This window comes from Synchiropus splendidus, chromosome 17 (assembly GCF_027744825.2).
Source record: "Synchiropus splendidus isolate RoL2022-P1 chromosome 17, RoL_Sspl_1.0, whole genome shotgun sequence".
Lineage (NCBI taxonomy): Eukaryota > Metazoa > Chordata > Actinopteri > Syngnathiformes > Callionymidae > Synchiropus > Synchiropus splendidus.
The window spans coordinates 11,946,174-11,968,227 of record NC_071350.1 but is presented as its reverse complement, the minus strand read 5'-3'; the positions used below and the strand labels follow the sequence as shown (position 1 = coordinate 11,968,227).

The 22,054-nt window shown below is 41.0% G+C and overlaps 4 protein-coding genes across 9 annotated transcripts in view; 2 read left to right on the top strand and 2 right to left on the bottom strand.

The window, feature by feature from the left end:
* Positions 1-1,135: 1,135 nt before the first annotated feature.
* xrra1 (X-ray radiation resistance associated 1) lies at positions 1,136-8,125 on the bottom strand. The gene is made up of 18 exons (XM_053847472.1): positions 7,997-8,125; positions 7,745-7,872; positions 7,600-7,671; positions 7,464-7,536; positions 7,304-7,401; positions 6,879-7,012; positions 6,144-6,239; positions 6,006-6,079; positions 5,896-5,927; positions 5,766-5,828; positions 5,614-5,707; positions 4,023-4,129; positions 3,684-3,770; positions 3,465-3,591; positions 3,264-3,379; positions 2,341-2,446; positions 2,177-2,272; positions 1,136-1,377 (listed from the first exon to the last, which is right to left on the bottom strand). Exons 1-18 carry the CDS (start codon positions 8,091-8,093, stop codon positions 1,247-1,249), a joined length of 1,731 nt encoding a protein of 576 aa, XP_053703447.1. The 5' UTR covers positions 8,094-8,125; the 3' UTR covers positions 1,136-1,246.
* Positions 8,126-8,447: 322 nt separating this feature from the next.
* On the top strand, positions 8,448-9,893 carry LOC128748597 (sialidase-4-like). Of its 3 annotated transcripts, none has more exons than XM_053847512.1 (3): positions 8,448-8,502; positions 8,565-8,790; positions 8,855-9,893. In XM_053847512.1, exons 2-3 carry the CDS (start codon positions 8,572-8,574, stop codon positions 9,770-9,772), a joined length of 1,137 nt encoding a protein of 378 aa, XP_053703487.1. In that variant the 5' UTR covers positions 8,448-8,502; positions 8,565-8,571; the 3' UTR covers positions 9,773-9,893. The 3 variants fall into 3 exon arrangements, with proteins under 3 accessions (XP_053703487.1, XP_053703489.1, XP_053703488.1); XM_053847514.1 differs by having other exon boundaries at positions 8,490-8,564; positions 8,680-8,790; XM_053847513.1 differs by lacking the exon at positions 8,448-8,502 and having other exon boundaries at positions 8,503-8,790.
* Positions 9,894-13,246: 3,353 nt separating this feature from the next.
* LOC128748150 (sialidase-3-like) lies at positions 13,247-15,069 on the top strand. 2 transcript variants are annotated; one of them, XM_053846592.1, is made up of 3 exons: positions 13,247-13,358; positions 13,467-13,692; positions 13,761-15,069. In XM_053846592.1, the coding sequence occupies exons 2-3, from the start codon at positions 13,474-13,476 to the stop codon at positions 14,742-14,744; spliced, it is 1,203 nt and encodes a 400-aa protein (XP_053702567.1). In that variant the 5' UTR covers positions 13,247-13,358; positions 13,467-13,473; the 3' UTR covers positions 14,745-15,069. The 2 variants fall into 2 exon arrangements, with proteins under 2 accessions (XP_053702567.1, XP_053702566.1); XM_053846591.1 differs by having other exon boundaries at positions 13,257-13,358; positions 13,445-13,692.
* A 2,094-nt stretch (positions 15,070-17,163) lies between these two features.
* LOC128748148 (voltage-gated potassium channel subunit beta-2-like) overlaps positions 17,164-22,054 on the bottom strand; it is a 28,441-nt gene continuing 23,550 nt past the window's right edge. For all 3 annotated transcript variants that reach the window (XM_053846590.1, XM_053846588.1, XM_053846589.1), the window contains exons 10-14: positions 20,926-21,046; positions 20,750-20,844; positions 20,513-20,633; positions 19,851-19,939; positions 17,164-19,652 (exon numbers count right to left, since the gene is read on the bottom strand). In XM_053846590.1, the coding sequence (XP_053702565.1) occupies positions 19,563-19,652; positions 19,851-19,939; positions 20,513-20,633; positions 20,750-20,844; positions 20,926-21,046 (516 nt within the window). In that variant the 3' untranslated portion in view covers positions 17,164-19,562. The remainder of the gene's footprint in view (positions 19,653-19,850; positions 19,940-20,512; positions 20,634-20,749; positions 20,845-20,925; positions 21,047-22,054) is intronic.

Sequence of the window (22,054 nt, the reverse complement as noted above, 5' to 3'; positions counted from 1 at the left end):
GGAACATTTTCTACATAAGTTGCACCTTTCAAAATTTATTTTCATTTTTCTGGCAATTTATTTTAAGGCACCATATATACCTAAACAAATTAAAAACAACTCTTAGATTGCAAAATAGATGAATAAATTGTAATGGAATTGTCAGGTAACTGATGAAACATTTCTATTACTAGTGTTACTTTCTCCTCCTGAGGGCCATGCCAATAAAGTCACGGGGCCAGTCACTATGAACACAAAACACTTTGTGGGTTTGTTCTCAAGTGTGGTGCGGAATACAAGCTCATTCTTTGTCTGTGTGTTGGGATCAAGATTAGTTTTCCAGTGGCCCTAAGTATGTAGTGCTTTAGTCAGGGAGTGACTCACAGACGGAACCACTCAAGAAAGAGCTGAGTCAAAAGACAAAGCTTATCAGGTGGAGACTCAGTTTCAGGAGGAGATTCAGATGAGGCGGAGAAGTTTCAGAAGAAGACTGACACAAGAGAACAAATTTAGGTTTAAAACAGTGACGGTGGCATTTAAACAAGCCAATCGGCAAATACAGAACCCGACGTAGTGACTACTTTACACCAGCATATGGCGGATGTGTAAATTTGGTCTGGGCAACATTTATGGCAAAGTTTTGGAGATTATAGAGTTTGAAAACGGCCCCTCCGATTGCAGACATGAGGAAGAGCAATTTTGACCGACTCAAATTCTGAAGAGGAATATGATGATGTCATAATAGATGAGTGAATTCACTCCCTTCCCCATCCATGTTGAAGATGGGGAGAAGGGTTAATAGAGTTGCTATCCTGTGGGATCCGCATCCATTTGTGGAAAATGACTGCCTGAGAAGGTTCCAACTGACGGTGGACAGATTTGACATCAATATTCTGGAATTCACAATTTGCTTTTTATGGCTGGTCACAGCTGCTCCAGTCAGATTCTGCGCATTCAGAACTAAAAACTGAACAAGCAACATGTACATTATTGCAGTACTTCCACGGGAGCCATTCTGCCAGGGGAGCAAACTGAAACACTGTTGTGAACCTAATCTGTCCTTAAACAAGGGCATTATTTAGCAAACCAGTTGTTTGAATAGGTAACACATGTAAATAGGATTATTGAACGGCACTGTACAAGGTATTTGCTTCAATATGTATTTTTGAGGAACAAAAAATTGTGTTTAAATACGCATTACTCATTAAAAAAATCTTTAAAAAAGTAAAAAGAATATAAACTTCTAAAAACAACTCATGAGGTTTATTTAGAGTTCAACTCTTTTATTCTGACTGACTTTTGCTCTGAGGGCTGCATGAAATACAGGCAAAGGGACGCACTTTGCCCACCTCTGGTCTGGAGTCTTCTCAGCGAGCTTCTGTTGCGTTGCGTCTTGGTCTAGCAAAACACGCACAAGTAACAAAGAAAGAAGTAGAATTGAACTCTCACTCCTTACAAAGAGGAGGAAATGATTTCCTGCCACTAACACTATTTAAAATCTGCTGAAATTGAAAACTAGCTGCTGGTGATACATTTTTTTTTTAAGTTTCTGGGAGGAGAGTGAATAAATGAAGACTTGGACCAGATACGTGCAGTTCTGGAGACAATTGCAGCAGGGCAGAATAACCAGAACCAGGAAACTACCAGGAAAAAGAACCAAAATACAGATGTTCACAACATTTCTATTGCTTTGTGTTTACGATTCTCAGACACGATTTTCAAATCCCAAGATCTTGTCTTTAAATGAGATGCAGATGTTCCAGTTAAGCCAGAATTTCAAGGAAAATAAATAATAAAGATGAGCTCGAAACAAGCCGTGAAATGAGAAACTCTCACCTGCTAGTGTTGCTAAAAAGTAATGATTTTTCGGTTAGACAACATGTCATGACATGTAATATGGATTAAGCTGAGTCTATGGAGGTGGTCAAACGTCAGGCAAGCATGTGACCTGAGGCTGCCCCCTCATTGGTTTCTTTCCAGTGGAACACAGATTGAACTACATCACTGTGGAGACATCCTCGCATGAAGACCAGTGAATCTAGTGACACAAGACCAAAGCAATCCGTCACAGATCATCAGATTTGGAGAGGTTTCCTTTAGAGTAACAGAAATTTAAAAAAAACAGACGTGACCAGACTGCATCAGAGCGACTGAACATTTTTGCAGTTTTCGCCAACCCTGTCAGTCTCCACTGTACCCATCGTCTTTTCCTGAATCGTCTTGTAATGTCTCTCCAAGTCCCGCATCAGGAGCGAAGCTTCTTTTCTGTGACGCTTGTCCTGCAAGGCACGGCCTGCGGTGACAGTAAAAAGAACACTTTGGTGATGCTTCCAAACCAATTTTGTTCGGTGCTGAACGTACTGAGAGGAGCTTTGGTGATGGTTGTACTAGCTTTCATTTCCTTCATCAGTTTGTCCACCTTCTCCGTCGTCCGTTTCGCGCCTCCTAAAGGCGGCAGTTTCCTGACCTATTTACAGCCATGGGTTAAAACATAGACGATAAAAACATGGAATGTTTTTGGACTGTGAGAGGAAACCAGAGTTCCTGTAGGTGGAGAACATGTAGATTACACAGAAGCTGAACCCACATCTAGGGATGGGCGATAATTTATCGTACACGATACTCCGCAACGCTAATACTACGACCCGGCATCAGTTAGGGACCATCAACAAATTCTAAAATGTTCAAAGTATTCGTGAAATATAAAATGATGCAAAGAAAAACAAGCATTTTAGGAGAGAGAATTGTGAAAATGTTTTTCATCACACAAAACAAATGACTGACAGTTTGCATCATGATTTTGAGAGTTCTACGAGAGACATGAAAGATTGAATTTCTCATCTCAACAGTTGGCCAACTATTATATTCAGACATGAACAAATAATGATGACTCCACTAAGAAGTTTCATCATGAAACTGACCGCCTCAGTCACAGTCACGGAGGAGTTCAAGTGGCGACGGGTCGTAGTGTTCACAAGTGTGGCTTTGTTTTGTTTGTGAAGATAAGGCGTCTAAAGTATGAGCAAACCCCTTCAACACCATGGTAGAATGATGAAAGAGTGTTCCGTGTTTGTGACACCACACACCCGCGAGCTAACAGCTAGCATGTCGGTTAGCACGGAGCTAACTTGTTGTCAGCTGTAGATGTAGTGAAGCCTCGGTCTCTCTCCTCCTAATAATAACCAGAACTGAACTAGGGATCTACACTGAACATATCGTTTAAGATTATTATTCAAATACATTTTATTATTATTATTCAAGCAGCCCTGTTCTTCATCACGTACCCTTTCGGCGGTTCCTCTGAAAGGCATCTGGACACTGTCAAGTTTTGGTTTTGGGTCTCTGTAAACAGTCAGATTCTTCAGCGTGAAATCCAGCATCCGAACAGCTGTCTGGATTCCTGACATGAGAGTGAGGACATGGATCTATCGCAGAACAATTCACGGAGCAGAAGAAAGGCAGCTGCAGGAAGCAGGATGGATTACCGACTGTCTCCACCTCATCAGAGTTGGGTTTCGCTTCCTTCAACAAGTCCTGGACGCTGAATCCACCAGGCCCGGCCGAGTCGTCCTGACTCGGGGAAACTTGTTCACCCTCCAGAATCTCTGAAGCCTGGGCGCAAAATAGCAGCCAAGAACAGAGGACAATAAATGTTCCTGATGCTTCAGTGAGTACGAGACACAACGTAAACAAAGTGGACCGACCTGAGAAACTGAAAATCCCGGTAGGTCAACCGGTAAAGACTCAGCCGTCTTGACTTTCCGCTCTGACTTTTTCACTTTTTCTTTTACCTGGTTTACAAAAAGTGTTAAACAATCAGACATTTTAAATATCTGTTTTCTCTTTTGATATTTTACAGTGAGTGGAACAATGCTATCTCCGATTTTTTTTTTTCTTTTGGTTGGTGAGCTGAACTTGGGCCAAGGAAAGGCAGCTGTCTCCATCACATTCGGGAAGTGACCTCACTCTCTCCAGCACTGGGTCCCTCCATGGGCTCAGAGGTGGAACAGTAGGATTGTCAATCAAGGGTCAAGACATCAAACCTTCACAGCCAATATTCTCGTCGGAGACTTCTCAACTCCAGGTTCCTCTTTATGGTTGACGGTGACGCCATGTTCCTCTTCAAGGAACAGTGCGAGTAAACTGCCCCCTGTGGACACAACAGTCTGACACTCACCAGCTTCAACAGTGATGTCACAAGCTAAAGAGCATGAACGCCAACAGTTGATATGGTTGGGCATCTCCATATTCCATAATCAGACATTTTATTTAGGGCAGTATTTATCTGCAGAGGTCAGAGTGAATAGAGTGAAGTACCATCATGGCATGTATTGTTACTGATATGTGTTTTTCATTATCATTTACTGATCATTAAATAGCATTTTTAACAAATTCAGTTTACATAACTTTCACACCTGCTATTTTCATTGTTTTTTATTCCACATATTAATTTGAAAATGTTTAAGTTTAATTAAGATATTTAGTAAATGAGTCCATTGTAGTCATTATTATTTATTTAATAAGTCAGTTATTTTCTTATTAAGTCTAAAATTGACCTCTCAACAATGAAGTTCTTTATTATATCAATTAATAATCACATCATTTCTGCCACTTTGTTCATCAATAAAAATTCCTATTTTGAGTGTACAACTGCCTCCACTAATCACCAGCTACTGTGTATGATGGCTGTTTTCGTTTGTTTTCTGAGGTGTTTTGTAAGTTTGTTTGGAATTATGAAGCTTCTTCCCTTCCATTCCTTGTTAACCATCTACTTCATGGTGAAAAAACGTGGATACTTGTTTATTTGAAGGCGTGTGTGTTGATTCTACTACTCTACTGCGCGCGGAACATACTGAACACAGACTGTAAAAATGAAATACAGGTAGGGCAATAATTTAGAAATCACAGTTAAGTTGAAAGTTAGTGGCTTAGTCGAGGTATAAATTGACTTCATTTGAAGTTATCTTTACTATTTTAATTGTATTTTACAATTAATATAATGAAATAAAGTAAAAAAATGTATATGTATATTATACTTATTATAATTATAGTTGTTATATTAGTACAATTAAACAAGAGATACATACAGTATTTCTAATAGGACCACAGTGTGGTCGCTACTCATTTCACATTTACCAGTGTCATATTTTCTTGATAAAACTCAATGTTCTCTTCCCCATATGTGTCGGGTTTGCGGGTGTTTTCATGTAACAAACAAATCAGGACACTTGTGAAACACAAACACAATTTTGTTCTTCCCACCATGTTTCATTTTAAACCCTTTCAGAGTCGATCTAACTTTCTGGACGGCTCATGTATTTAATCCAAAACAGACTCATCTGTCTTACCAAGTTACAGAATTTCCAAGTTTAACAGCAGCAGACAGGAGGAATCAGACCGAACGTATTGAGCTTTGGAAAATAGAAGCCTTCAGTAAAAACAAGCCCATCGTTTTCCAGACAATACTCCAAAAAATACCTGAATTAGACTTCAAAGGATGAAGTTTTGAAGGAAAAAGACGTGCGCCCGTAGTAAGAATGGCCAGAATGAGGATTAATGCTCCATACTCCATACCTCCATATACTATACATTATATTCTCGCTGCAGCAATATTAAAATGTTAAACATAGTCACCATTTCTCCGGGTTTTCATGGGGTTGGAGTGGACCTCAAGCTCTTTTAGTTCGGGGAAAAGAGCTGCTGCCAACAAGGCCTCTTCCTCCACAATCTGATGACATCACTCTTCTGTTAAACCGGACAGGACGAATCACGACGCTGAAACACACCTGGTTTGCAGATAAGTTGAGGTACTGAAGCTCAGGAAACGGTGACTTTGATCCTGTGTTGATCTTGTGTGAGGACAGGGAAGTAAAAAAATCACTTTCAATGCTTTGAAAGTGGTGGAAACTGAACTACCTGCATGGCTGGTTTAAGACTTGTCGCCAACTCTGGGTAGAAATCGGGGATAGAAAGTTACTAATATTCATAGTACAAGCCTGAGAAGTGAGCTAGTTTCACGCATTTACCATCTCTCTTGGAATATTCGCTAAAGTATGGTATTTCGGTGATGAGATTCCTCTTCAGATTTAAGTACTTCAGTCTGGAATCAGTGACATAACATACAGGAATCACGCCTCAAAAGTGCTTGAATGTTTAAAAGTGACCTCTGGAGTTGGGCCAGACTTCTGAAGACCTGCGAGGTTAGAATGTTGTCGTCCAGCAACAGAACCTCCAGAGCTGAAAACAGGGCTTTGGTGGATCTGGGGAAAAAAAACAGTGTAGAAATTTGGCAGCGTCATAATCGATGACGCAAACACACTGGCGCTCAAGTGCTGGTCTCTTGACCGCTTACTGCTTTGCGCCCCCTTCTGGCCAAATCACAAAAATGCGCGCTGGTCTTCATGAACAACAAAATCAACCCCATTAAATAGATAAATAGGACAAGAACTACTGACGCTACGACGAATAATATTTCTGTTAATATATTTTTAATATTCTGCTACAATTCCGATGTTGAGCTTTCTTCATATTGGCGACAATTTAATGTTTTGATGTTGTTCATAAAGATATGCATCTTTATTTGTAATGTTGTTGCATTTATTATGTTTATTACATTCCAGTGAATATTTAATCGACCCGTATTCATTTGATCTAGCTTGACTCATGTTGAAACATGTTGAATATATCATTGAAGTCTGACAGAATTATTTTGTTTTGGCTCTTATACTTAAAATAACTAATGTAACTTAGAACACCAATAATATTTTCCATTATAGATTCATACATTTTATGGTTGTATTGCTTTCATCGTTCAGTTTTGTACAAACTATCTCGTTTATAAAAACAATGAGAGGCTTTTCAGGGTCAACAAACCGGAAAAATCTGAAAACTCTACCGACTTTGAGGTGGAACCAAGGTCAGGAGGAAGGTGGCTGAGCTGGTTTCCAGTCAAATGGAGCACTTTCAAACGTGGAAACCGTCCAATCGGAATGATGTCGTCAGCAGACAGACTGTTGAAAGACAAATCTAGAACCTGGAAGAATGTAAAGTTCCATAAACAAAAATTGCAACGAGGTGTGAAGGATTCTCACATTATGAGACAAACAGTTGTTAAATCATATGAAAGTTGGAAGAAAAATTAGGTGTACTACAAAATAAACAGAACATAATTTTTGAAAACAACATTGCATTGCGGTTAAAAGGTTAATGTATATATAAAATCTTTAAACAAACAAATCAGCAACAGCAATACTAAGTTTAAACTAACTTTATGTTACTTTTAACCGTGTTATTATTATTTTATTTCTTCATTTAAAAGAAGTACCTGTAGACGTGGAAAGTCTTTCGCTTCAAAGGCCAAGGTCTTGAGTCCATTTAAGGAAAGATCCAGTTCTCTCAGAGACGCAAAACACCCGAAAGAGCCTTTAGAATGTGTCTGAATGAGTCACCGTTCAGTTTTGTGAATAAATGATAGGATCATTTACCTAAAGAGAAGGAGTTAGCGGAGGCGTCGATGGAAACCACCTTGTCAAACAGCGCCAGATCTTCACATTTCACCTGCGCCAGCAAAAATAACTTCAAACGCTGCAGCATGAGATCAATGATCCGTTCAGATCTTACGGAGTCCAGACCGCGCTCGCTGATGTTGACGTAATACAGCTGCGACGGCCGGTCCACACACTGCGATCGCAGCTGCAAATAAACCCAATGGTTTTCGTTGTTCGTCTCTACGCCATCTGTATAGAATGATAATAAAGATACCGACCAGAAAGGGCCCATCGAGTGCGGTGCTGTGATGCGGCTCAGGGACCGGTTCGCGGATCACACATTTGTTCCTGATATTGCCGCTATATTTTTGCTCCTCAGCTTCCCTGAACGCCTCAAGCCAGTGAACTGCACAAATAAACAAAGTGAAATTGCCGTTTTCATAAGAAAAAAAACCTCACAGGGAACTCATAAACATACGCATTATTTGGTCCCAATATTTACTCAGTAGTTTACATCTATTTTAACTCACCTCTCTTTTTGAGTACTCCCCGCCTTGGCGAGGATTTCCAACCTTGATAGCTGTTTGAGTTTTTAAGACCCTCAAAGTGTTTGTTTGCGAGCTCCATTAGTCGACTTGTAATATAATATCGGCGCAAACTGTTACCTAGCAACGACAGCTGTGGTCAGCACAACGCTTGTCCGCTGGATGGCGACCTGGACAACATGTTGCCAGGAAAAGAGTATGACTATGAACAAGATATAGCACAGCACAAATCACTGCAAAGTGACATTTACTGAGGCTATAAAGGCGACGGTCATGCTTTCCCCTTATATCTGACGTAATACAACAAACTGAATGTAAGTTATTTTATACTCTCTCTGCCTCACATCATTTTTGAAACTGGAATAATGAGTGTTTCTTATGACTCCACCTTCTTTGATAGTGAGGGGTGAGATAGAGGAGGTGCTTGCGTCGGATTGAAAGGTTGAGCGTTGTTGATGTTTCAGACTAAGTTTGACAAGTGACAGGTGAAGGTGAGGCTGATGTCGTAGGTGCTGAATACAGATGGAAACTTGCCATGTCTGCTTCTTCATAGGTCCGTCATGGGTAACACGATGGGGAAGGCTAAGGATGAGCCGGTGAAAACCGTCTTGTTTGAGAGGGAGCCAGGTGGTGTGACCTACAGAATCCCTGCTCTTGTTTACCTGCAGCACAGTCAAACCTACCTGGCTTTTGCTGAGAAGAGAGACTCCCCCGACGACAAGGATGCAAAGGTTTTGGTGATGAGAAGAGGCACGCTGAATGAGGACGGGACTGTGGAGGTTAGTGTTTTGTTTCCTTTGACTTGTATTTACTTATCGACACTCTCTCTTGAATCTTTGCCAGTGGTCGCCCATTCAGGAGTTGAGCACGGCACGTTTGCCAGGTCATCGCTCCATGAATCCTTGCCCTGTGTTTGAGAAAACCAGCAGAAAGTTGTTTTTAGTTTTCATCTGTGTCTATGGAAAGGTCACTGAACAGTGGCAGATTAGGACAGGTGAGAACAAGACACGCTTATGCTGCGTCACTAGCAGCGACGTCGGTCAGACCTGGAGTCCAGTGAGGGACTTGACAGACGAGGCAGTTGGCGGTGAATTACACAACTGGGCGACATTTGGGGTGGGACCAGGACACGGGGTTCAGCTGGAGAACGGAAGGTTGGTCGTCCCGGCCTACACCTATTACATTTTAAGCCGGTCTTGCTCTAGACCTTGTAAAGTCCGCTCGTACGCGCTGTCCGTGTACAGTGAGGACTGTGGTGAGACGTGGCGTGTGGGAAGAAAGCTGGATCAAGAGTCATGTGAGTGTGAAATGGCAGAGGTCATCGACCAGGCGGGGGGGGGCCACCTGTACTGCAACGCCCGTCGCTCAGGGGGTCACAGGTGCGAGGCTGTCAGTGAAAATAGTGGCACTTCCTTCTCAGCTCAAATATCTCCACTGCTACTGGAACCACGTTCTGGTTGTCAAGGCAGTGTCGTCAGTTTCCCTTCAGATGGGACTACAGAGACCCAAACCTGGCTCCTCTTCATGCACCCCACTCACAAGTGCAAGAGGCTGGACATGGGTGTGTATTTGAACCGCTCTCCTCTGAACCCGTCAGGATGGGACAAACCCAAAATCATCCACAGAGGACCCAGCGGGTACTCGGACCTGGCTTACTGCAGGGACACCAACCGCTTTTCATGTCTGATGGAGTGTGGAACACGGAGTGAGCTGGAGCACATAGCCTTTGCGTCTTTCACTCTCAGTGAGGTCAAAAAGTAGTGATTGTGTCTTCATGTCATCATTTACAGTGTAAAATGAATATTGACTGAATTGTACGCAATGTAACAATAATGAAGCCATAAAATACCAGGATATTCATCCGTTCATTCCAAATCTGATCAAATACCAGATGAATTTAGCAACTTGCTGTATGTTACTAGCTGCTGATTCAAATCCGCCACTATAAAGTGTTTTATTGATCTGTGTCATGGAATATAGTGTCAAAATGGACGAGTGATATGATTTGATTCAACTCATAGAATTAGTTCACAATAAATGATGTGTCAATCAAAAATACTTGTCTGTTTTGGTATGTTTTATTTCAAAAGCTCTTTTATCATTGTGTAATTCAGAGGTGGGAAAGGTGCATGGATTTATGGGGTCCTCACAAGTTCAGAGGAAATTTACAAAATTTTAAAATTTTAATTTAGAAAAACAATCTAAATTAAACTCACTAGTCATTTTACCTCTTTGTCTTCTTATGAATTATATTGAGAATATTTAAATAAAGTGAACATAAAATGAAATAATATATAATTAAAAAAACATATTTTAGGCATAAAATGTCTTGTGAGCACACTTTTGCCTTTTATGTAATTTTGAAGTAACAAATTATAAGTCTGTCTCTTTGGTGGACTGGTCCTCAGGGTCTGATATGAACACTTCCCTTCAACGGTTCACAGCGTCTTTGGCTCTCTGCCCAGCTGGGCTGGTGAGGCGAATGTGATAGTGACTCATTTATCAGAAATATCCACATTCCTGCACTACAATAATTCACTGATGAATATTTTAGTGTGCCCTTGCGTACATTGAACTATAGTACAGTTGTGTGTATGTACTTTATATACTTTATTTTATTATTATTATCATTATTATCAAAAGTATAGATGACCCTTTTCAAATGTTAGTAGTTATTGTGATGGAGGGAGGGTAACATTGGTGAAGAGGAGAGTGCAGTAGAGTGGAATGGGTGGACACAACCACACGGGGTGGTCTGTGACTGAAGAGGAGCAACTGGAGCAGTGGTATTTTGTTGGACAACTTGTTTGGTAGTGTTTGTTCTCGGGCGGCTAAAAAAAATGGCGTATTCCAAGTTCCAAACGCCAAAAATGGCATATTCTAAGTTCCATTCCAAAGGGCTCGACATACTTGTAGAACTGGAGTTACATCCAGATAACTAGCCTGCTCACTGCTAAAACAGCGGAGGATAGTGAAAATCGGGGCTACATTGTGTGAGACGTGAAGTGAAGGTCCATTTATGTTCCCTTTACGTACGAAATTGCACCGATCCATTTCAAACAATGTTCTTTACATTGGTATTGTAGTTTCCCAATATATCCACCGGGAGGAGCAGCCTAGATTCAAAGGTTTATGACAGCGACAAACTCCAAAACAAACTGGCTGTTAAATATATTGTGAATTGGATGACGGAGAGTTTCATTGTTATGTCTTCTTCGTGTCTCATTAGATCTACGTTGTAACAGCAACACTGCCCCTCATGGTTTCCGGTGGTACTGCTTCGTTTGGTAGGTATCCGTAAGCTTTGCGCAAACGTGCAGAAATACGGACGAAATTAACACAGAGCACGGGCATAAAGTACATAACGTTCAGCATAAATGGGCCTTAAGAAAGAGAAGTTTGTAGCTTCTTATCACCGTACTATGTCAATATTTCTTAGTAACATCGGTGTCTGTAGAGATGTTTTGTTGGGAGAGCAAAGTCAAAATGGGGGTAGTTTTCATCTAGTGGGCTGCCTTAGTGATATTGCACCATGGGAAACCCTAAAGATTCGTCTTTTCGAGAAAATGATTGGGAGCCACTTGAGGTACAGTGTAGAGTGGAGGTACTGAGGCTTTTTTTGAATCACACACACCCAGCACACCTTGCTGAAATACAACACCTAGTGCGGTCAAACAAGGAACACACCTTCATCCTGCTGTGTACTTTCGACCGGCTTGTTCACTACAACAGTGTGGGGGTGGGAGGACGACATGCAGCGCTGAGCAGTGAGCACCAAGTTTCTTCTGCAAGTGAGTCAGACTTCTGAGGAATCAGGAGAGGAATAAACCTTGAAGATACCAGTGATTTCTGTGGAACTGGAGCTCAGCTCATTTGTCATCGCAGCATAGGACCTTCACTCATAGCATGGCTTCTCATGATTGACTCACAATAGGTCCACGATCTGTCGGGTTGTGGCTTATCCAGATCATTTAATGGGAAGTTTAAATACGGACTGGTTCATACTTTGTAGTTCTCCACAGGCAGCGCCGAGGGAAATATTGGCTAGTTAGGAAGTTTCTGAGTAAACAAATAACTGAATGGTTGCCGACTTGTGCTAGGAAGTGGCCGAATGGCAGTAATTCAGGGTCACTCAGGGTCACTTGAGAGGTGGGAGACGCAAGTGGGGCTTTCCCTTTGGGATCTATCGGGGAACAAATCTACTCAGGAATGTGGTGGACGAACAAGCAGGAAGAGGAAATTGTTTTTTTGTGTGGTGGAAGAAGTGTTAGGAGAACCGCCCAGGCCGCCTCCTTTTAGCCTCTTGAAACATCGAACCAGGGGACGTTGTTGAAATGTGTTAAAGGATTAATAATGGTGGTCGCGTCAGGACAAGCAGGCTCTGGGACAGTTGTTTTCATCAGGCGATAGTCAGCAAACTCAACTCTCTCCATGCTCTGCTCACACACACTGACAATACCTGTGCCCTCTACTGACTTGATCTAATCTATTTAGTTTCCTTTCTATAGTACTTGCATGCACATCTTATGCTATCATATCTGATTTATATTTTTCTTTTTACGATTAACTTTGTGTCAAAAGTTAAAGTCGACTTTGACTTCTGATTTTGACATTGAACATCTTAGTGACACTGAACAAGATGTTTTATAAAACATCAAAATCACAAATCATCATTGTTTCCGCACTTTCCGCAGATACAGATCCAGAAATGGGCAGATGATTTTTTTTTGCGGTGCCGCTAGTAAAAGAGTGTTGTAAACTGTCGTAAAGTTGGTTTTATTACATCATGACTCGGCGTATTGTAATAAGGAGGATACAAACAGCGAATTACTGATATGAATACAAATATTTTAACAAAATTAAAAAAAAAAACATCAAGCAGATAATTCTGTTGGACTTAAAAAAATGTTTTTAAAGCACGCAAATGCTACGATCGTTTGGTGTTGCTTAGCAACGGCTGGTGTCAGCAGTACAACCCCAGGCCACTGGAGGGTGCGCTACGCACAATTTTGTAAACAACTGCTTATCAAAGAGTACATATAGGAACAAGATAAAGCACGCCCAGGTCAAACTAACGAGGTAAATTGAATGTCATTCCTTTGACTTACTCTTACTGCATTTCTGCTAATGGATTATTTGCTGGGGCAACATCGCATTTTAGACATTACTTTACAATAAGCAAGTTACGACCAGTCAGAACGAATAGGCGGGGGGGGGTTCATCTTTTGACCGATATCTTCTTCGGGAATGTCTGCGCAGAGGAGGTGCTCGTGTTGGTTTAACAAGTTAAACAACGTTGTTTCTGTCAAACATCTTGTCAAACAAGTGCGCGGAGTGACAAGTGAAGGTGAGTTTGTTGTTGGTCCAACTCGCTTATTACTATGTAGATGGTGTTTACAGAGTGGAACTGGTCATAATGACATGCTAATGAAGTGTGTTTACATCTGCTTCGTAGCTTCACCATGGATCGCTCTCTGTTGAAGGCTGAAGATGAGCCGGTGAAAACCGTCTTGTTTGAGAGGGAGCCAGGTGGTGTGACCTACAGAATCCCTGCTCTTGTTTACCTGCAGCACAGCAAAACCTACCTGGCTTTTGCTGAGAAGAGAGCCTCGTCCAAGGACCAGGATGCAAAGGTTTTGGTGATGAGAAGAGGCACGCTGAATGAGGACGGGACTGTGGAGGTTAGTGTTTTGTTTCCTTTGACACTGTTGTGTTTATTCATCGACACTCTCTCTTGAATCTTTGCCAGTGGTCGCCCATTCAGGAGTTGAGCACGGCACGTTTGCCACATCACCGCTCAATGAATCCTTGCCCTGTGTTTGAGAAAACAAACAGAAAGCTGTTTTTAGTTTTCATCTGTGTCCTGGGATCCACCCCGGAGTGCTGGCAGATTAGGACCGGTAAGAACAAGACACGCTTATGCTGCGTCACTAGCAGCGACGACGGTCGGACCTGGAGTCCAGTGAGGGACTTGACAGCCGAGGCAGTTGGGGGTGAATTACGCAACTGGGCGACATTTGGGGTGGGACCAGGACACGGGGTTCAGCTGGAGAACGGAAGGTTGGTCGTCCCGGCCTACACCTATTACATTTTAACAAGAATTTGGTTCACCTCGATACCTTGGACAGTCCATTCCTACGCGCTGTCCGTGTACAGTGAGGACTGTGGTGAGACGTGGCGTGTGGGAAGAAAGCTGGATCAAGAGTCATGTGAGTGTGAAATGGCAGAGGTCATCGACCAGGCCGGGGGGAGCCACCTGTACTGCAACGCCCGTCGCTCAGGGGGTCACAGGTGCGAGGCTGTCAGTGAAAATAGTGGCACTTCCTTCAACAAACCTCATCTGGCTCAAGAGCTGGTGGAACCGCGGTCTGGTTGTCAAGGCAGTGTCGTCAGTTTCCCGCCGCCCAAATCCCTCACTAGTGATGAGACTGACTCCAGGTCAGATGGGACCCAAACCTGGCTCCTCTTCATGCACCCCACTCACAAGAGCGACAGGCTGGACATGGGTGTGTATTTGAACCGCTCTCCTCTGAACCCGTCAGGATGGGACAAACCCAAAATCATCCACAGAGGACCCAGCGGGTACTCGGACCTGGCTTACTGCAGGGACACCAACCGCTTTTCATGTCTGATGGAGTGTGGAACACGGAGTGAACTGGAGCACATAGCCTTTGCGTCTTTCACTCTCAGTGAGGTCATGCAGACAGGAAGTGAGCAGGAGAACATGGAATAATACTTTTTCCTCATTGTAATTTCATAAAGCTCTTATCCACACTGAATCATTCTGATCAAATACCTGTTACTGAGTTCAGTAAATTATCCTCCAGTAGCTGCTGATTCAAAGAGGCCACATCTGTGATTTATGCCTCATATTGTGTCTAAATAGTTCTTCTTCTTTTAAGCCTGTTTTATACATCTGTATTATGTATATACTGTCAAAATGTAGCAGTGATGTGTTGATTAACATCATGAAATTGCTATCACAATAAACAGTCTCATATATGGGAGTGTTAAGCTGTGTAAAGCTGATTCATGTAAAATAGTGCAATAAAACTGAATTTGCGTATAGTATTGTGCTTTGTTTTGGGTTGTCTGGTTACCGTTCTGGATCAAGACATCCCCCATTTTTTCACTTTCTATTTCAATACTTTGCTTTGGTCCAGTTCCTTTTTTGCATCTCTTTTTTTCTAAGCGCATGCTGTCCCGCATCACTAAGATTACATTTCCATTTACAAGAAGTAAACTCTGAAGACGGCAGTCTTCCGCAGAACACAAGGCGTAAATGATTAACCCAAATACTGTAAGTCATTTCTCACCACTTGAATCTGGCAGCTTTGTTTCGAGCCGCTTCATGTGTAGGATGACTGCAAGGTTATGAAAACAACAAGGTATGAAGTGTTCTTTATTAGATGTGGGGGTTTGTTTCTCCGACTGTTTGCATCACCTTATCTAACCTGCACACAACTGATGAGTCACACTGTGAATCACGGTCTTTGTGTTGACAACTTCGGCACCATGAAAACGCACCAACATTCTATCCTGAACGGAGAACGTGTTCCCAAATTATTTATCTGCAGTATTTCAAATACTATCTCTGAGTGTGATTCACTTAACATTATCACTGACACAGTGAAGAGCATTTTTTAGCTCTGCTATTTTATTTTTGTAACTTTTCTGCCATTTACACAATGACACAACACAATGAATTTTTCTATTTTATTTAGTAATCTTTAAATTCACTTCTATACATCTTATTAGTTATTATTCTGTATACGTCATAAGCTTTGTTGATTCAGCATATTGTGCCCTCTAAATACGTCCTATGCTGAACAAGTTGTTTTGATCTCAAACAATGAACCAGAACAAGGAAGTACTTGCTGTTCGTGGAATGTAATGTGTTTGTGTACGAGGTTACCTACTGAAAGGTGGGACAGGCACCAAGTCTTCAGGTGGAAACTCGCTTGATACTCCATGGATGTTTGTCTTGGAGGTGGAAAGTTGCATAACTTGGTTCCATTCAACATGTCCCTACTGCAAAGGTAACACCTGAGAGGACATGGCATGGGCTGAAGTGGATCAACATGGTGCACTAGCAGGTTCAGTTTTTATCTGGGAAACATTTTTCATTCATGTGTTGCTCAGCAGAACCGTAGTTATTGTTTCTTACCCTTATTTTTATTTGATAACTTCAAATGCAACTACAGTATTTAAAAGCTCATACCGCACAGCTTTATAGTTAGCAAAACAAAAGTTAGTCGTTGTTGCCGCCATGCTTTTATCCAGCGTACTAGCGTCACCCCGGAATAAAACTCTTTCTTGCCGCCGTCCGTCCTGAGACTCCTCAGCTCAGCATTTAACTCGGTCAACAACTGCACGAAGACAGGTGGTCAATCATTTTCTCGCACTGACTTTACAAGGACGTGATGGCAGCGTCTTCTTATAGATCATAGATGGAGTGTCTTCTTCTTTAGGTGCTCTGTTTATAGTTTATTGCGTTTTGTTTGTGGCATAAAAAGTCATCTCAAGCAAGGAGGAAAGAGTGTCATTTTATGTCAGCGTGAGACCCGCAGTGTGGTGGGAATGTTTGGGGACAACATTATAACACACAACACACTCTTTTTTTTTTTTTTAGACCTTCTTTTTATTTAAATATTGATAATAATGAGTCAGTTTGACATGTGATCTAGATGTGCACCCATCGATGGACTTATTTAGATTATTCATCCCATTCTTGTTCTCAATATAACAAAAAGAATCTTTTTCTCCCAAATAATTGCTAATCCACATATTCCATCAAATAAATGAACAAATAAAAAGTAATGCAGTGATTCATGTTCATTATTGTATGCATATGCACAAAGCTAGTCAGTTCAAATTAAAATATACAATGAATCATTTTATGTTATGTGCCCAAAAAATAGCTAATGTGGCCCATAAAATTTATAATTTTATGGACCACATTAGCTATTTTTTGGTAAATAAAGTTATAAAAATTGTAAGAATATAATTTCATTAATGATGTGTCACATATAGGACTATATATAATATATATATATATATATATATATATATATATATATATATATATATATATATATATATATATATATATATATATATATATATATATATATATTTAATTTGATATTTGATATTTTGACTTCAACTTAATTTGCTATTATATTTTCTCTTTCATACACACCATTATGACTTTAATATGAATAGGAAATTATATTTATTAATGCAGACATTATTCATTTTGTTTTCCAGAGTATGTATGAGACGTGAAGCAACACAGATACTTTGATTCTTCTCAAATAAGTGTAAAAAAATTTCCACCAAGTGCAGTTTTTCCTTTACAAAAAAAACAAAACTCAAAAACCATAACTCGCTGAATGTGCTTTTCCTTTTTGATTGATTGACAGACAAATACATTCATCATGAGGGGTCTCTTCTTTTTTGGTTTCTGTTGGTAGCAAGACAGTAAAATAGAAGTTATGCAGTTACATTTCGTGTGTTGACTGAATTATTTATGTACATCGGAAGCTACTTAGAAGCCTTTTTACAGAGCCTAAAATATGACAAAGTATGATCACCCTGCAGGAGTGTTGTCACCAGGGGGAAGAGAACAAAGCCCCCCCACAGTACAAATGATCCATCAGTACAGAAGGAAATGGAACTAATACATGAGTTAAATAAAACAAATAATACAGAAAGAGGAGGGAGAAAGACATTTGGGCCTTTAACACAAAAAAAAAGTCTTTCAAATGACCCTTCAACTGGTCACCTGAAACTAAGACTCACTCCACAGTGTCCACATTGTCTCATACCGTCTTTTTATTGTATATCATGGTTCTGTCCTTCAATACACTCCAAGACAAAAGAATCATTCGGATGGACAGTTTTAATGCAAGATGGCTGATTATTTGGGGTAAAAATGGCTTACAAGGGCACTGCAAATCTACATAAGCCAGAAGAAGCCATGCCACATTGATGCCCTGCTCTGGGGCTTTTCTCTCTTAAAGGGACATGCGCGCAGTTTACAAACAGAGGAGGCAAAGAGGCTGCTGGGAAAGCAGCAGGGCTGGGATTTTTACCTTTTAGCTGTTCATTTGCCCTTTTTTTAAGAAAAGAAAAATATCACTTGAAAAGTCACTTCAATGTGTAACTGTGGATTCAAGTTCAGCCAGCGACCCTGTGCTTGATAAATTAACTGCCAAGTCACCACGAAAAGGGACCACTTTCACTTTCACTTGGGATTAAAATTGATAAACTGATCTTCATTTTTCATCATTTCCTATGCCCTCGCTTGTCACACCTGTCCATGAACCTTGTTGGTTCCTCTTCTCTTTTACATATTTGCCGTCTAACCATTGTCGTCTAACCTGTCTGTCTCTTCTGGCAGGTCTCTACATTTCCCCATTGTGGGACAACTACAATTATACCATCCCCCTTCGCTGCTACTTTCCTGGCGTGTCCACCCTGCCTGCACTCTCCTCTTCACCACCCTCAATCTCGGTCCATTATGATTGATACCAAAAATTCTCCCTTTTCTTTAATAAATAAACTCACAAATTAACCAACCTTTCATTGTTATTGAATGAGATTTTAGTCTCAAGGATATGTTTCAAAAGCAATCTGAAATACTTACTGAATATATATATATTTTTAGAAATATTGATGGCTGTACAATTGTAGTAAATGTATTAACAGTAATACTTCAGAGTTTGAGTTGAGTGTTGATTTCACCCAAAATATTTTAAATAATCTTTCCTTGTCGTAGTTTATATAACTATTTTTTTTCTTTTCTTGTCTTAACCTTGAAAATCAGTCTATATTTTTAATCCCAAGTCACCGCCCTATAACTATTTATTCTCAGAGTAAAGTATATCAAACAAATGTTTAAATCAACTGGAAAAGCATCAAGGGTTTCTTCTCCCCGCTTAGCCACCCATTCTTGAAAAGAGCTTATGATCAGATATTTTTAACACCTGACTACATTTAAAAAAAAAAAAAAACTTGTCTTGATCTTGTCTCAATAAGTAGTCCTTTGCTCCCAACCCTGTGAAGCCGTGAGGCAGAGCGGTCACATGCACAATGGGAATGTTCAGCGAGACACATGGGCACTAACCTTTGGCGGCTGGCTTCTAAACATGGTACGGAGTAACAGGCAGCTGCGGAAGGAGGAGACTCACGTGCTCCATGAAAGCACCGCTAAAGCTGTAAAAATGCGCTGTAACACACACACAAGGAGTCGATTCCTCCGTTTTTAGAACATTAACTTTAACAAGTGGTGATTATTTTCTACCTCTGTGTGAACCTGCCGTCCGTCCACCTTCAGTAAACACTGTAAATGACTGCATTTTTGTATACTATATTTTTGTTCCCATACATGTCTGAATGCAGTGCGCAACAGTGGAGATGCGCAAGTATCGGAAGCGTAATGTTGCTGAGGACATGCAAGTATACAGCAGAGGAAAAAAAACGTGTTTTCCTCCAAATGTCATTGTCTTCTCTGTCCCAATTTCGGAAATGTCATCCGTCCCTGTCTTCAAGCCCGCGATTCTTTCTTTGAGTGTGGCTTGTTTCCCAGGAGGGCGTCGATCTCAGCGATGGTTTGAGGGGTCATTTGGGATAAAATCTGCAGAGACAGAGACATGTGATCTGCTGGATCAGATTGGAGCGCCTTCAGGGGGCTCATGAAGTGAAAGTATTATGAGTGAAAAAGGGTCTCTTTAAGGAGGAAAACTCACACGTGAGCGGCAGCTTCTACTCATCTAATTACATAGCACAAACCTGACATCCAACAATCCACTTGAATAAAGAGAAGTTCTCGTACCCGTAGGGCGCCCAGGTTTTCCAGCAGCTGTTCCGCATTTGAAACACCCAGTAGAACGGAGCTAACTCCTTCACTGCGCAGACACCAGGCTGAGAAAGAAATCTGAGTCAAAACTGCTCCTCATTTTTATTATCAAGCTGAGCCTTTCAACCAATGAACACAGTAGTAGGTTAGTATTATAAATGCTGTATGTGATGTGATGTCTCTGAAAGTCAGTGTAAAATAGCAGAAAGCTAATAAAATAAACAGCTCTCGGAACATGTTCGTTGGAATCAGAAACCAAGCGTAAGAGATCGTATTTCATATTTCATTTCAAAACCACTAGTTGGAAAATTATATGACGTCATAGTTGTGTGGTGCAAGTCTCAGAAGTATATGTAGTGAAAAGCAAATTATACACGGGGTGAAATATGGAGTGAAATCAGTGGCATAATAGTGAGGTTATGATATAAAGTTTTGAACTTAATGTAATGCAGCATTGCATACATGTGAATCATTTCCAATATTTTGTGAGCTCACATGTGCATTTATTATTGTTCATATTGATGTTGTTGCTGCTGCTCTTTTGAAACGATGCAAGAAAAAAAAAGTAGAATCCAGCTAATAGCAGCCTAATGTTGTTTCGACAGAAGGCTGAGGTATGAGTCACCACTCGGACCTACCGATGGCTAACTGTGCAGCGGTGCAGCCCAGTCTGTCGGCCAACAGATGGAGCTCCTTGATTTTAGCCAGCTGCCTGCGTCCCTCCTCACTGTTCACTCGCTCCTTCAGCCACTGGTAACCCTTCAGCAAAGTTGTGAGGGGAAAAAAAAGAAAAACATAATTGATTTTTCAACTGATTTCACCCTGCGATTGGCTTCTCACTCCCCCGGGAGGTGACTTTTCAAATCAAAACCGACCTTCATGGCTGCTCTGGAGCACTCCGGAACGCCGTCGCTGTACTTTCCTGTGATTAATCCACAAGCAAGTGGAGACCAGGTCATGGCCCCGACGCCTGGAAGGAAGGAATCCTTTCTTTTAATGGGTTTAAGTGGATTAAATGATATTTTAATAACACAAAGTGACACCTTCGGACCTATTTTGTGGTAGAGCTCCGGAAGCTGCACCTCCACTTTATCCCTCTGGAAGTAGTGGTACTCGGCCTGCTCACACACCGGAGGGATCAGGTTGAACTGGCGCGCCACTGAATACGCCTCCTGTTGGGAAAATAAACACTTAAGTTAGCCATCTCACAGCGACAACTCCAGTTAAAGAACCTTGAAATCCTGCAAACCTGAACTAAGCTCAAACAATATGTTTCAATATTTGCATTACTGCTGGTTATTTTGGGATGTATCATATACTGACATTAGTATAACTCTTCCAAGGTCGCCTCATAGGTCGTGGATCGGAGGTGATGTAGTCTACAGTGCGATTTAGATCTGTGGAATTTCCCGCTGTGGGACTAATAAGAGACATCTAACATCCATTGACTATGACTCTCACAACAATGGTGTCGCTGCGGCCGGCGGGCCTCAAGGATTTGGGCCGACCTTTATCATAGCCCTCAGATTTAGGACGACTTTTAAGACGTATCAAGTGAGATATAAACTGAATTGAAATGTCAACAGAAGAGGGACTCAGAACTGTATGAATGAATGTCTTTGATTTTAACAGCCAATGTAGATCAGATTCATTGATTGATGCAGTGTTTTTATAATTCTTAAGCTTCATCTGCCTGTTGAAAAAAAACGTGAATAACACTAAGAAAATGGCAATGACTTTGAAAACATTCATCTGGTTTGATCTGGTTTGAAAATCTCTCTCTCTCTCTCTCTCTCTCTCTCTCTCTCTATATATATATATATATATATATATATATATATATATATGTGTGTGCATTGACATAGTGCATGTACATGTTGTACACGTTGACAGAAAAAGCAGAAAAATCACCCTGCAAAACGGTGTAACGGGTCAAAATCCCAGCGCTGCTAAAGTACCTGGGAGAATCCTAAAATACAACAAGCTAGTGAGGTATTCATGAACGGCATATGAGCAAAAAAAAAACAAAAAATACTGTTCTTAGGCAAGTAATATTGCTGCCGCGACTGTTACTGCTAATGCAGCTAACATGTTAGCATCCATGTCTTCTACTCTTATTACAGCTACTAGACCTACAAATACTTCTTTAGCTACAGCTACTACAAGTTCGACAGCTGCTA